Genomic DNA, 13,891 nt, shown 5'->3' with positions numbered 1-13,891 from the left:
TAGCCAATAAAACTGTATGGTTGGAGCACATTTGAGGATTTTGTTTCATTCTCCTGGGTTCCATATGTGTCAGATGACTGGTCTACCACAGGTGGCTTGTGGCACCTTAACTGGGGAGGACGGTTCATTGTAATGGCTGGAACGAAATTAATGGAATAATATCAAACACATGGTTTCTATATGTTTTAATACCTTTCCATCCCAGCCATTATTATGAGCCGTCCTCCCTTCACCAGCCTCCGGTTGACTGTCTACACTATACACTAGCATACAAAAGGATATCCCTCATGTATAATGGTTCCCTCCATAGAGACATGGTTCCCTCTGCTTTACACACTCAACATTTCACCCTCTAACACTCGTTAGTCGTTACACTGATGATTTTCCCAAAACTGCACAGGGCCCCATTACTTAGTTAGCTAACTTTATTGTGAGGTTTAGAGGGTGAGACCTTGTTCTCCATATGGCCATTCCCCCAGCCTGGCCTGACCAGGCTTAGCCCCCGTGCTGCAGGCCCTAAGTCCTCCTGGAGGGACTGTATACCAGGCCTGTGAGTTATAAGGGTTCAGGCTGAGATGGACACTGTGGCAGTGTCAACCACTATTATTACATGTTGCTTTCTTCCTCCAGGATATGAAAATGTCCCGGAAGCGCAATCCTTCATGGCCCTAATTCACTTATATGCTCACTTATAGCAGTTTGTGTCGCGAAAGGGGCCAAGGCTAGGGCTCAAGTGATTCACCATACGGTGTGATGTGGTCTGCTTATCTGTAACGTTAACCGTTTTTTTTATTGTTGTGCGCAATTGTCCAAGGATAAAAGAGAATAACCATTTTATGATGTTTTACATCTATAACCTCATACTGTCCTTTGTCTAAGTGCAGTTTTTCAGCTCTCTGTCTATTTCATGTAGTTGATGTATGTTTGTGATGTTTGGTATTCACTCCTTTGGGTGTCTTACAGTAAATATGCCCATGGGAATATTCCTATTCCTGAAAGTATAAAAGAGGAGATGATAGATGGACTGAGCAGTGATTTATAGATGTGATGTTCTACAGGTATGACCCTCTGTCATCCCATGGTAAGAATGATTTGCTTTATCTCCGGATTGATAGTCTGTCCTGGTCCGGTATATTCCTCCTTAATCCTCAAAAGACAGACAGGGTTCTTCATTCCCACAAGCTGGGCAGAGCTGCAGAGCTGGGCCTGTCTCATCTCTGTCCTCCACATCTGGTTCTGCTCTGGGACCGGGGAGGGGGGCAGGGGGAGCAGGGGGGCCCCCTGGTGTGGAAGGTTTTCCTCTCTGAGAGATGGAGGGCCTGGAGGCTGCCCTCTGCTCTGTCCCCACATTGCTTCTGAGAAAGAATAACCGCTGGCGTCCGCATGATTAGATCCATTAGCTCTGGATATGCTATTTGTTGTTCCCTGGGTGTGACCGGCAATGTTCACATTCATCACAGAAAAATCAGCGTGGGACAGTTCACACGTTACTGCTGCTGCCATATGAAGACACATGGATCATCGTCTTTATAAGAGCATGTGAGAGAGGGCCAGCTAAAGTCCTGCTGAATAATTAACAACCACATAAAGATAAATAGATGTGATGCAGGTTAGTTGAATCGTTTGATTTTACTTCCCTTGAGAAACTAGCTTAAAGGAATGTGCCCAGTGAAAGTCATGCACCTCATAACTTCAGAACACTTGTCACTGCAAAATGGTGATGTTTGGCACACACAGAGGCATGAACCTTGGCTAACCTTGTGCAATTATACCTAGTTGGCTAGAATTGGTGTATTAATGCTGTAAGTGTTTATCAGTATAGTCAATGGCCTTTTCAAGCTCCCCTTTCCACACCAAGCTGGAGTGGTAAATGATATGGGTTGACTGAAATGGGCCCCTGCCCCTCAGCAGGTAAAAGGAAACATATGTTGTCATCTCTGTTTGGCATTAGCAGCCCGACCTGAGCTGGAGAAGAATTAAGACAGGAGCAAATGTTGACAGTGCGTTTAGAATGGAGGAAGGAGGGAACCCCTTTTAGTGTGTTAGGATGAGAGAGGGAGTAGGAGAATGGTTGTCTCTGTGAGTGCTTAGCAAATTTTGTGTGTGTGTGAATGTCGGTTCGTGAGTGTGTGTGTGTTAGCGTGTGTGCGTGCAGAAACAAGTTTGTGTGTGTGTGTGTGTGTGTGTACGCGCGGGTGTGCCCGTCCGACTGCTGGATAGTAGCCTCTGTTTTATATTCCTTTGTGAGCAGACTGGAGGAACATTTATTCATTCACGGTTCCCTTGAGATATGACAGGAGGGAAGAGTTATTACCCAGAAATCCAATATTGGGGCTGGCCAGAGAGTTAGAGAGGAGACATCAGTGCCCACATGCTATGTATATATTCATTAATAAAGCGGCATGCTGGGTCTCCAAGCAGGTGGAGGGGCAAGCACATCAATCTTCAAGTTCTACTTATGATGGGAGAAGGAAGTCTGGGAATGAGCGAGAGAATCTGATGTCACCACCACTCAGAAACACAACCATAACACTTCATTCAATAAATGTTACATCTACATCATGCCGAAGATATACAGAAATAGCCTAGTTCCAGATCTTACTCTACATCATGCCAGGAGAGACATACAGAAATAGCCTGGTTCCAGATCTTACTCTACATCATGCCAGGAGAGACATACAGAAATAGCCTAGTTCCAGATCTTACTCTACATCATGCCAGGAGAGACATACAGAAATAGCCTGGTTCCAGATCTTACTCTACATCATGCCAGGAGAGACATACAGAAATAGCCTGGTTCCAGATCTTACTCTACATCATGCCAGGAGAGACATACAGAAATAGCCTGGTTCCAGATCTTACTCTACATCATGCCAGGAGATACATACAGAAATAGCCTGGTTCCAGATCTTACTCTACATCATGCCAGGAGAGACATACAGAAATAGCCTGGTTCCAGATCTTACTCTACATCATGCCAGGAGATACATACAGAAATAGCCTGGTTCCAGATCTTACTCTACATCATGCCAGGAGAGACATACAGAAATAGCCTGGTTCCAGATCTTACTCTACATCATGCCAGGAGAGACATACAGAAATAGCCTGGTTCCAGATCTGTGTCAGCTCTAGCCAACTCCTCTGACTATCATTTTCATGCTTTAATGCAGACACTGTACAAATCTGCTACCATGCTAATAGAGAAATTGCTTGAACAATTACATTTTTCTTTCAGTTTAGAACATTTTGAAAGGTTCTTCTCACACCAGGACAAGCTAAATAACCATGTTCCTTATGTGGTGCTATCATACACATGTAGGCTCATGACAGACATCGTTTTGAAGCTACAGCTGGATTAGGTCCAGATAATTGAGCTGCTGAACACATCAGGAAATGTTTTCCACAGTTAGACTTTCCTCAGTTTGATCATCTTTGTGTCTCCTCTTCCTCTAAGTGTTTCAGGAGGGGATTTGGAGGCACCTGGCAGTCTATCAAGAGTGATTACCAGGAACAATACATGACACAGTGCAGAGTGGGCCGATGGCATGCTTCCAGACTTCCCCAGAAAGGGATGAAAAGTTACCATCACTGTTCTTTACTCTATCTACATATTACCCAGAGTCTCCTTTCTCTCGCTCTCTCTCTCTCTGTCTGTCTTTCTATCTTTTTCTCTCGCTCTCATCTCTGTCTCTCTCTATCTCACTATCCCTCTCTGTCTGTCTCTGTCTGTCTGTCCAACTGCTTTTGATTTAGTACCTTTGGCAAAGCCACCTCTGAGAGGTGTGGCGTGTCCTGAAGATTAGCACCGTCTTTCACTTGTCTTGTCTATCGCTGGCCCAGACTTCCGCTCTGCTCCGTGGGGCCTGGGTCTCCCAGTGTGTGTGTGTGCGCGTGTGTGTGTGCATGAGGAGACCTCCAGCTAGTAGCTCCCTGGACGAGATGCTTTCCTCCGTGTGGCCAGTAGTACCCACTTGCTTTTACATCACCAGTCATCACCCCTCACGTTCCTCGCCTGCCCCTCGGTGTCAGACGCGGCGCTTCCTTGAAACGCGACACTGTTTGATTAAGATTGGGTTTTACACCCACCGCATGGTGGGTCGTCTTAGATTAGCAACACGGCCTGCTAGCAACACGGCCTGCTAGAAAAATTGTTATCCATGATTGAGTCAGACGCTAGTCTGTCAGTCACTGCTGGATTCTTGGAATCGGCTCGTACTGAATGTTAGGATTATCTGGAGGTTGTGTCTATTAGCTAATGTAATTCCTGGGTTGTTTTGTTAAGGTTGGGTTTTCTCCCAGGTTATTAAAACTCTGAGGGGAAATGGAGTATTACAGCAGGTGTTAATGGCTGAACTCTGAGGCAGCCATGGGCAGTTTACTGACTCTCATTCACTCACACACACACACGCACGCTTGCATGCATACACAAGCATACACACGCATACACATACACACACACACACACACACACACACACACACACACACACACACACACACACACACACACACACACACACACACACAGGTGGTCCTATAGAGACACAGTAGTCATGGTGGCCAATACATGGCTTGACACTGTAGCTATGTGACCTTTAACCCTGGTGTCCTGAATCTCTCTGGCTCACATTCACCTTTCTCCTAGGGCTGGAGTCAACTCTAGACCTGTAACCCTGCAGCTTGTTAACAAACTGCTCTCTTGTGTCCCTCTGCAGCCACAGCCTTGATAGTGGTCTTTAGAATGTCCTGTCATGGTTATTACATGATAATCACAAGTCAATCAACATTTTAATCTCTCCTCTGTTCCAATACACCTTAATTTGTACCAGAATCTTCCCTGTTTCCCACTTCAGCACTCTCTTTCTGGGTCAGCACACCTGTCTGACCATATTTGTATCATCTCTTCTTCCTGTTCTTGCTCACAGTACAAAGCCTCTCTTACAGGTTCTCAGACCACTCTCCTTGATTCCACTCTGTTCTTTGTCTCTGCTTACCTGGACTGTATCTTGCCAGGTCTGAGATGCACTAAAAGGTGCAGCAGACAGAGATATGAGAGGAGGGTAGGAGTCGGTCCTCAGTCCTCTAGAGAGAGAGAGAGAGAAGTGACCTCCAGGGGATCAGGTTTGGTGTGTGACAACAACGATGGCTTTTTAAAGAAGCCTCGTTTCACTCCCCTGACTCTGTAACAATCAGCCCAACAAGACTTGGCCTATAGGATTACAGCTCCAATAGTGTCAGGATTAGTCCTCCCTTGTGTTTTCTTTTCCCATGATCAGCGGTGTTACATTCTAAGGGTGTGAAATATGAATAGACTGATTAGGTTGTTGGTGGGTGAACTCTAATATCTGGTGTGGACTGCTGGTCCGTGGAGCTATATGATCCTCTGGTATGCAGCAGGTCCCCTGAGTGTCAGCAGACTGGGAGGCAGGGAGAGAAGGCAGAGAGACCCAGGGCAGCTAGTGAGGCTCCAACAGGGACAGAGAGATCATGTCTCCCTGAGACTCATCCTGATTCTCTACTCTCACGACTCCTTATCAGGGAAGGGCACTTCAACTGTTGTCACAGAGAATGGAGAGCAATTAGTCAGCATTGAAGACAAATGTTACATTCACTTAACTCTGATAACCCATCTCACTGCTGTTTCTCTCCCCTCCACTGATTGGCCCACTTCTTCAGACACATGTAAACTAAGATATCTTTTTCTTAATGATAGTCCAGAGGATCCTGGAAACTTGTGACTGTGCCAGGTGGGTAGAGAGTTGGCCAGGTGGGTATTACTTAATGTACCTAGGGAGCCACCATCATGTTTCAAATTACTGGGGGGACTGGGTACCCTCCTGGTGGGGACTGGGTACCCTCCTTAACAAATTAGGTGCCCATCCTCACAGGTGTGTGTGCTGACTGTCTGTTTCTCTGTGTGCTCCAGGCTCCTTGAGGCAGGGGGTGCCAGCCTGCAGAGCCTCTCCCTGTCAGACAGCCACCTGGCAGAGCTGGATGGGGAAACCCTGCGCCTGTTCGGCCTCGGGGCCCTGGAGGCCCTGGAGAGAGGCTGGGGGGTCCAGACTGCAGGGGCCGTCACTGTCATAGCCTTCCGCTACATCCACTTTGATGCAATCGTGCCAACACTGCCACGCATAAGGGTCAAGTTCCCCAACCTATCTGTGAGAACACATTTACTACAAATTACATACTGTTCAATAAAGAGTCTTCTCATTGGCTACTATGATAGGAGTCATATTCTCACCATGGTAACACATGGTCTCTGTTGGAGTTCTAAACTGAGGGTTCTCATTAGCCAATAGGATACTCATGGCCACTCATTGACTGGTTTCCTGACTTATTATGGTATCCTCCATACAGCACCTGATTTTCCTGGAGACCAACGTCAGCCGTCTTCCCCAGCTGGCTGCTCTGGCCCAGGTGAGACGTCTGGACCAGCTGACCATCCACCCAGAGGGGAACCCTGTAGTCAGTCTTTCCCTGTGGAGATCCTTCCTCATCTACCGCCTGCACCACTTCAACCTGCACAAGATCAACAACCTGGAGGTCAGGTCCACCTACACACTCAGAAAAAATCTAACATGTTTTGTCTTTCAGCGTCTTTGTGCTATAATGTTCTGAACAACGTGTTAGCTGATGCCCTTTTTATTTCCCCTTGTGTGTGTGTGTGTGTGCGCATGTGTGTGTATGTCTGTGTATTTATATTGGGTGTGTGTGTGCATCAGGTGACCATGAATGACGTGATCTCTGCAGAGCGTCTGTTTGGGACGCTGGGTCATATCGCTGCCACCGAGACACCACGCTGCCGCCTGCTAGTACTACTGGAGGAGTCCAGGTGAGCTCCCTACCCACAGTACATGGTAACTGGCACTGACTGACACACACAGGCCGTGTCTGAATTTTATATATATATATATTTTCTTTTTCACCTTTATTTAACCAGGTAGGCCAGTTGAGAACAAGTTCTCATTTACAACTGTGACCTGGCCAAGATAAAGCAAAGCAGTGAGACGCAAACAACAACACAGAGTTACACATAGACAAACGTACAGTCAATAACACAATAGAAAATAAAAATAGAAAAATCTATGTACAGTGTGTGCAAATGTAGAAGAATAGGGAGGTAGGCAATATATAGGCCATAGAGGCAAAATAAGGACAATTTAGCATTAATACTGGAGTGATAGATGTGCAGATGATGATGTGCAAGTAGAGATACTGGGGTGCAAAAGGGTAAGTAATAATATGGGGATGAGGTAGTCGGGTGTGCTATTTACAGATTGGCTGTGTACAGGTACAGTGATCGGTAAGCTGCTCTGACAGCTGATGCTTAACTTAGATCGGGAGATATAAGACTCCAGCTTCAGAGATTTTTCTAATTTGTTCCAGTCAGCAGAGTTGGCAGCAGAGTACTGGAAGGAAAGGCGGCCAAAGGAAGTGTTGGCTTTGGGGATGACAAGTGCAATATACCTGCTGGAGCGCATGCTACGGGTGGGTGTTGCTATGGTGACCAGTGAGCTGAGATAAGGCGGGGCTTTACCTAGCAAAGACTTATAGATGACCTGGAGCCAGTGGGTTTGTCGACGGATATGTAGTGAGGGCCAGCCAACGAGATCGTACAGGTCGCAATGGTGGGTAGTATATGGGGCTTTGGTGACTAAACAGCCCTGTGATAGACTACATCCAGTTTGCTGAGTAGAGTGTTAGGGGCTATTTTGTAAATGACATCGCCGAAGTCAAGGATCGGTAGGATAGTCAGTTTTACGAAGGTATGTTTGGCAGCATGAGTGAAGGAGGCTTTTTTGCGAAATAGGAAGCTGATTCTAGATTTAATTTTGGATTGCAGATGCTTAATGTGAGTCTGGAAGGAGAGTTTACAGTCTAACCAGACACCTAGGTATTTGTAGATGTCAGAACCGTCCAGTGTAGTGATGCTAGTCGTGCGGGAGGGTGCGGGCAGCAATCGGTTGAAGATCATGCACTTAGTTTTACTTGCATTTAAAAGCAGTTGGAGGCCACAGAAGGAGTGTTGTATGGTGTTGAAGCTCGTTTGGAGGTTTGTTAACACAGTGTCCAAAGAAGGGCCAGATGTATACAGAATGGTGTCATCAGAGGCAGATCAGAGAATCACCTGCAGCAAGAGCGACATCATTGATATATACAGAGAAAAGAATCAGCCCGAGAATTGAGCCCTGTGGCACACCCATAGAGACTGCCAGATGTCCGGACAACAGGCCCTCCGATTTGACACACTGAGCTCTATTTGAGAAGTAGTTGGTGAACCAGGCGAGGCAGTCATTTGAGAAGCCAAGGCTATTGAGTCTGCTGATAAGAATGTGGTGATTGACAGAGTCGAAAGCCTTGGCCAGGTAGATGAAGACGTCTGCACAATACTGTCTTTTATCGATGGCGGTTATGATATCGTTTAGGACCTTGAGCGTGGCTAAGGTGCACCCTTGACCAGCTCGGAAACCAGATTGCATAGTGGAGAAGGTACTGTGGGATTCGAAATGGTCGGTGGTCTGTTTATTAACTTGGCTTTCGAAGATTTTAGAAAGGCGGGGCAGGATGGGTCTATAACAGTATATGACTTTCGTGAAGCGGATCCTGTGTTCTGCCTTTCACCCAGGACAACGGAATGGATCCCAGCCGGCGACCCAAAAAAACGACTTCGTAAAAGGGGGAAACAAAGCGGTCTTCTGGTCAGACTCCGGAGACGGGCACATCGTGCACCACTCCCTAGCATTCTTCTCGCCAATGTCCAGTCTCTTGACAACAAGGTTGATGAAATCCGAGCAAGGGTAGCATTCCAGAGGGACATCAGAGACTATTAACGTTCTTTGCGTCATGGAAACATGGCTCACTGGAGAGACGCTATCGGAGTCGGTGCAGCCAGCTGGTTTCTCCACGCATCGCGCCAACAGAAACAAACATCTTTCTGGTAAGAAGAGGGGCGGGGGCGTATGCTTCATGGTTAACGAGACGTGGTGTGGCCACAACAACATACAGGAACTCAAGCTCCTCATCTGATTTAGAATTCCTCACAATCAAATGTCGACCGCATTATCTACCAAGGGAATTCTCTTCGATTATAATCACAGCCGTATATATTCCCCCCCAAGCAGACACATCGATGGCTCTGAACAAACTTTATTTGACTCTTTGCAAACTGGAATCCATATATCCTGATGCTGCATTCATTGTAGCTGGGGATTTTAACAACGCTAATCTGAAAACAAGACTCCCTAAATTGTATCAGCATATCGATTGCGCAACCAGGGCTGGAAAAACCTTTGATCATTGCTATTCTAACTTCCGCGACGCATATAAGGCCCTGCCCCGCTCTCCTTTCGGAAAAGCTGACCACGACTCCATTTTGTTGATCCCTGCCTACAGACAGAAACTAAAACAAGAAGCTCCCGCGCTGAGGTCTGTTCAACGCTGGTCCGACCAATCTGATTCCACACTCCAAGACTGCTTCCATCACGTGGACTGGGATATGTTTTGTATTGCATCAAACAACAACATTGACGAATACGCTGATTCGGTGAGCGAGTTCATTAGAACGTGCGTTGAAGATGTCGTTCCCATAGCAACGATTAAAACCAGACCAGAAACCGTGGATTGATGGCAGCATTCGCGTGAAACTGAAAGCGCGAACCACTGCTTTTAATCAGGGCAAGGTGACCGGAAACATGACCGAATACAAACAGTGCAGCTATTCCCTCCGCAAGGCAATCAAACAAGCTAAGCGTCAGTATAGAGACAAAGTAGAATCTCAATTCAACGGCTCAGACACAAGAGGTATGTGGCAGGGTCTACAGTCAATCACAGATTACAAAAAGAAAACCAGCCCCGTCACGGACCAGGATGTCTTGCTCCCAGGCAGACTAAATAACTTTTTTGCCCGCTTTGAGGACAATACAGTGCCACTGACACGGCCCGCAACCAAAACATGCGGACTCTCCTTCACTGCAGCCGACGTGAGGAAAACATTTAAACGTGTCAACCCTCGCAAGGCTGCAGGCCCAGACGGCATCCCCAGCCGCGCCCTCAGAGCATGCGCAGACCAGCTGGCTGGTGTGTTTACGGACATATTCAATCAATCCCTATCCCAGTCTGTTGTTCCCACATGCTTCAAGAGGGCCACCATTGTTCCTGTTCCCATTGAAAGCTAAGGTAACTGAGCTAAATGACTACCGCCCCGTAACACTCACTTCCGTCATCATGAAGTGCTTTGAGAGACTAGTCAAGGACCATATCACCTCCACCCTACCTGACACCCTAGACCCACTCCAATTTGCTTACCGCCCAAATAGGTCCACAGACGATGCAATCTCAACCACACTGCACACTGCCCTAACCCATCTGGACAAGAGGAATACCTATGTGAGAATGCTGTTCATCGACTACAGCTCGGCATTTAACACCATAGTGCCCTCCAATCTCGTCATCAAGCTCAGGACCCTGGGTCTCGACCCCGCCCTGTGCAACTGGGTACTGGACTTCCTGACGGGCCGCCCCCAGGTGGTGAGGGTAGGCAACAACATCTCCACCCCACTGATCCTCAACACTGGGGCCCCACAAGGGTGCGTTCTGAGCCCTCTCCTGTACTCCCTGTTCACCCACGACTGCGTGGCCATGCACGCCTCCAACTCAATCATCAAGTTTGCGGACGACACAACAGTGGTAGGCTTGATTACCAACAACAACGAGACGGCCTACAGGGGGGAGGTGAGGGCCCTCGGAGTGTGGTGTCAGGAAAATAACCTCACACTCAACGTCAACAAAACTAAGGAGATGATTGTGGACTTCAGGAAACAGCAGAGGGAACACCCCCCTATCCACATCGATGGAACAGTAGTGGAGAGGGTAGTAAGTTTTCAGTTCCTCGGCGTATACATCACAGACAAACTGAATTGGTCCACCCACACAGACAGCATCGTGAAGAAGGCGCAGCAGCGCCTCTTCAACCTCAGGAGGCTGAAGAAATTCGGCTTGTCACCAAAAGCACTCATAAACTTCTACAGATGCACAATGGAGAGCATCCTGTCGGGCTGTTTCACCGCCTGGTACGGCAACTGCTCCGCCCACAACCGTAAGGCTCTCCAGAGGGTAGTGAGGTCTGCACAACGCATCACCGGGGGCAAACTACCTGCCCTCCAGGACACCTACACCACCCGATGTCACAGGAAGGCCATAAAGATCATCAAGGACAACAACCACCCGAGCCACTGCCTGTTCACCCCGCTATCATCCAGAAGGCGAGGTCAGTACAGGTGAATCAAAGCTGGGACCGAGAGACTGAAAAACAGCTTCTATCTCAAGGCCATCAGACTGTTAAACAGCCACCACTAACATTGCTGCCAACACACTGACTCAACTCCAGCCACTTTAATAATGGGAATTGATGGGAAATGATGTAAAATATATCACTAGCCACTTTAAACAATGCTACCTAATATAATGTTTACATACCCTACATTATTCATCTCATATGTATACGTATATACTGTACTCTATCATCTACTGCATCTTTATGTAATACATGTATCACTAGCCACTTTAACTATGCCACTTTGTTTACATACTCATCTCATATGTATATACTGTACTCAATACCATCTACTGTATCTTGCCTATGCCGCTCTGTACCATCACTCATTCATATATCTTTATGTACATATTCTTTATCCCCTTACACTTGTGTCTATAAGGTAGTAGTTTTGGAATTGTTAGCTAGATTACTTGTTGGTTATTACTGCATTGTCGGAACTAGAAGCACAAGCATTTCGCTACACTCGCACCTGGTACCTGGCACTGACTAACACACAGCGCTCACTCAGGTTACCAAACAAAAACATTAGCTACACTTTAATTACGTGTGTTCACTGTACCCTAGAGAACCTGTCTGAGTGTGTTTATGAGTTTGTGTACTGTGTGGGTGTGTGCTTGTGTGTGTGTCTGTGTATACGTATGTTAATGAGTCTGTGTGTGAAGGATAGACAAAGCCTGACATCAAGGAGCCATAGGGAGTTGGTTGGAAGCAGGGTCCCAGGGGTAGGGTGGGTACCTGGCATCTTCCTCACGTTCCCATTCCTCTCCCCAGCCAACAGCTCTTCAACTATATCACTTGGTCACTGAAACACAGCCAAGCAAAGCAAAACATGCCATTGAACTGAAGGGGTCACGCCTCCTCAGCCCTGCTGTAGTGGCGTCTCTCTCAGTGCCCCGAGCAGAGCCCTGTCTGTCAGGAGAATACCATTAAAAGTTAATTGGCAAACAAAAGGCCAACTGCCATTCTGCTGGCTTCCAGTTCCTCTATAATAACTCACACTCACTGTCGCCCGAAATAGAAAACACAATAATATATGCCATTTAGCCAACGCTTTAATCCAAAACAATTTACAGTCATACGTGCATATAGCTTTACGTATGGGTGTACCCGAGAATCAAACCCACTACTCAAGTAGTGTTACAAGCACCATGCTCTACAAAGTGAGCTACAAAGGACCACGCTCTACCAATAGCCGGGAGCTGATCATTATTTTCAGATCAACAGTGAAATGGTATTCGCTGTGACCTGCTGACATTGTGTGATACTGCATAGATTTGTCAAATACATATTTTATATGTATAGGATGTTTGATAACATGAACTTTGACCTTTCCAAAAATACTAGTTGAAATTAACTTGATCTTATAGAGAGTTTTTATAGACTGGTTCAGGGCAGATGAAGAAACAATTGATGTGATGGCCACTCCATGGAGATCAAACATGTAGCCTAAGGTTATTCATATCATAAATCTCCCTACTTCCCTGTTGGCTTGAATTAATTCCACTCTATGAATCACAATACACTTGGTACACTGCAAAATATGTTCTGAGAAGTTGAATGAGTGCCAAAGCGTTTTGTGTGTAATGTGTATCTGACTAATATATTAGTCTTTGAATGTGTATTTATGTATGCATGTGTGTGTGCCGCAGGTATGTGTAATGTACTGTAAATGTACTGTATATCTCTGTCTGTGTGAAGCCTTGAGATGACAGGCCAGTGCTTGTCTGTCCCCAGCAGCTGCTGTTTTTATCGTTCGCTGTGAGAAATGGACGAGCATGGCAGTTAGTTCACTTCCCTAATCTGTCCCTTCAGGTTCACTCTGTATGATTACCCACAACACCCCTGGGCCTTCTAGAGCGGAGCATGGAAGAAATGTCTGAGTATCAAACAATACTTTACCTTGAGCTGCCTTATGGAATTCATCCTTTTTCCCCCAACTGAGCCCACTGACCTACTCTGCAACAGCCCTAACCTTTTAAGTCCAGTACTATGTCTGTATTTGATTAAGGTTTAACCTTCCATATAAAATAATGTCTAAACTTTCCCCTCTCAGCCTCTGCACAGTGCACAGTGCTCTCACACTACTTCCTGTAGTTTGGTCCTTCCAGTGTATTCCTGTAATAATTAAGATGGGAGTTCACTACAGTCATCAGTGAATGGTTTCAGATCCAGTACAGACATGTATAACCCTGAGATATGCATTATACAGTCATAGTTAGGTTTGGACAATCCATGAGGGAACACATATGGTCATGGGTAGGGCAGATATTGCTGTGAAGGTAGCCAGAGCAAAGGCTATGACTGCTATAATGCTTTTGGTTTATTGCAGTTGAGGACCAAGTCATAATCAAAAGTCGTTGAACATGGGTGAAGGCCAAAAGGCCTGAAGATAGGCCATTCTGGGGTGGGGGACAGCTTGTCCCGTTGTGTGAACCATGATGTGATAGTTTTGACATTCATGTCTGTGATACAATACTAATTACTGGAGGCCAGAAAGGAGTCCTGAACCCAATGTAGGAGTGGTTCATCCTTCTTCTCAGTGAATTAAGTTGAT

At 46.4% G+C, this 13,891-nt stretch overlaps 1 protein-coding gene across 2 annotated transcripts in view; it reads left to right on the top strand.

The window, feature by feature from the left end:
* LOC112263850 (leucine-rich repeat-containing protein 49) overlaps positions 1 to 13,891 on the top strand; it is a 63,128-nt gene that overhangs the window by 45,533 nt on the left and 3,704 nt on the right. For both annotated transcript variants that reach the window (XM_024440488.2, XM_042319091.1), the window contains 3 exons: positions 5,926 to 6,160; positions 6,360 to 6,545; positions 6,725 to 6,834. In XM_024440488.2, coding sequence (XP_024296256.2) covers positions 5,926 to 6,160; positions 6,360 to 6,545; positions 6,725 to 6,834 — 531 coding nt within the window. The remainder of the gene's footprint in view (positions 1 to 5,925; positions 6,161 to 6,359; positions 6,546 to 6,724; positions 6,835 to 13,891) is intronic.

The sequence above is a fragment of the Oncorhynchus tshawytscha genome, unplaced genomic scaffold (assembly GCF_018296145.1).
Source record: "Oncorhynchus tshawytscha isolate Ot180627B unplaced genomic scaffold, Otsh_v2.0 Un_contig_37_pilon_pilon, whole genome shotgun sequence".
Taxonomy (NCBI): Eukaryota; Metazoa; Chordata; class Actinopteri; order Salmoniformes; family Salmonidae; genus Oncorhynchus; species Oncorhynchus tshawytscha.
Note: the sequence above shows the minus strand (reverse complement) of the source record. Positions and strands in the feature narration are given on the sequence as shown.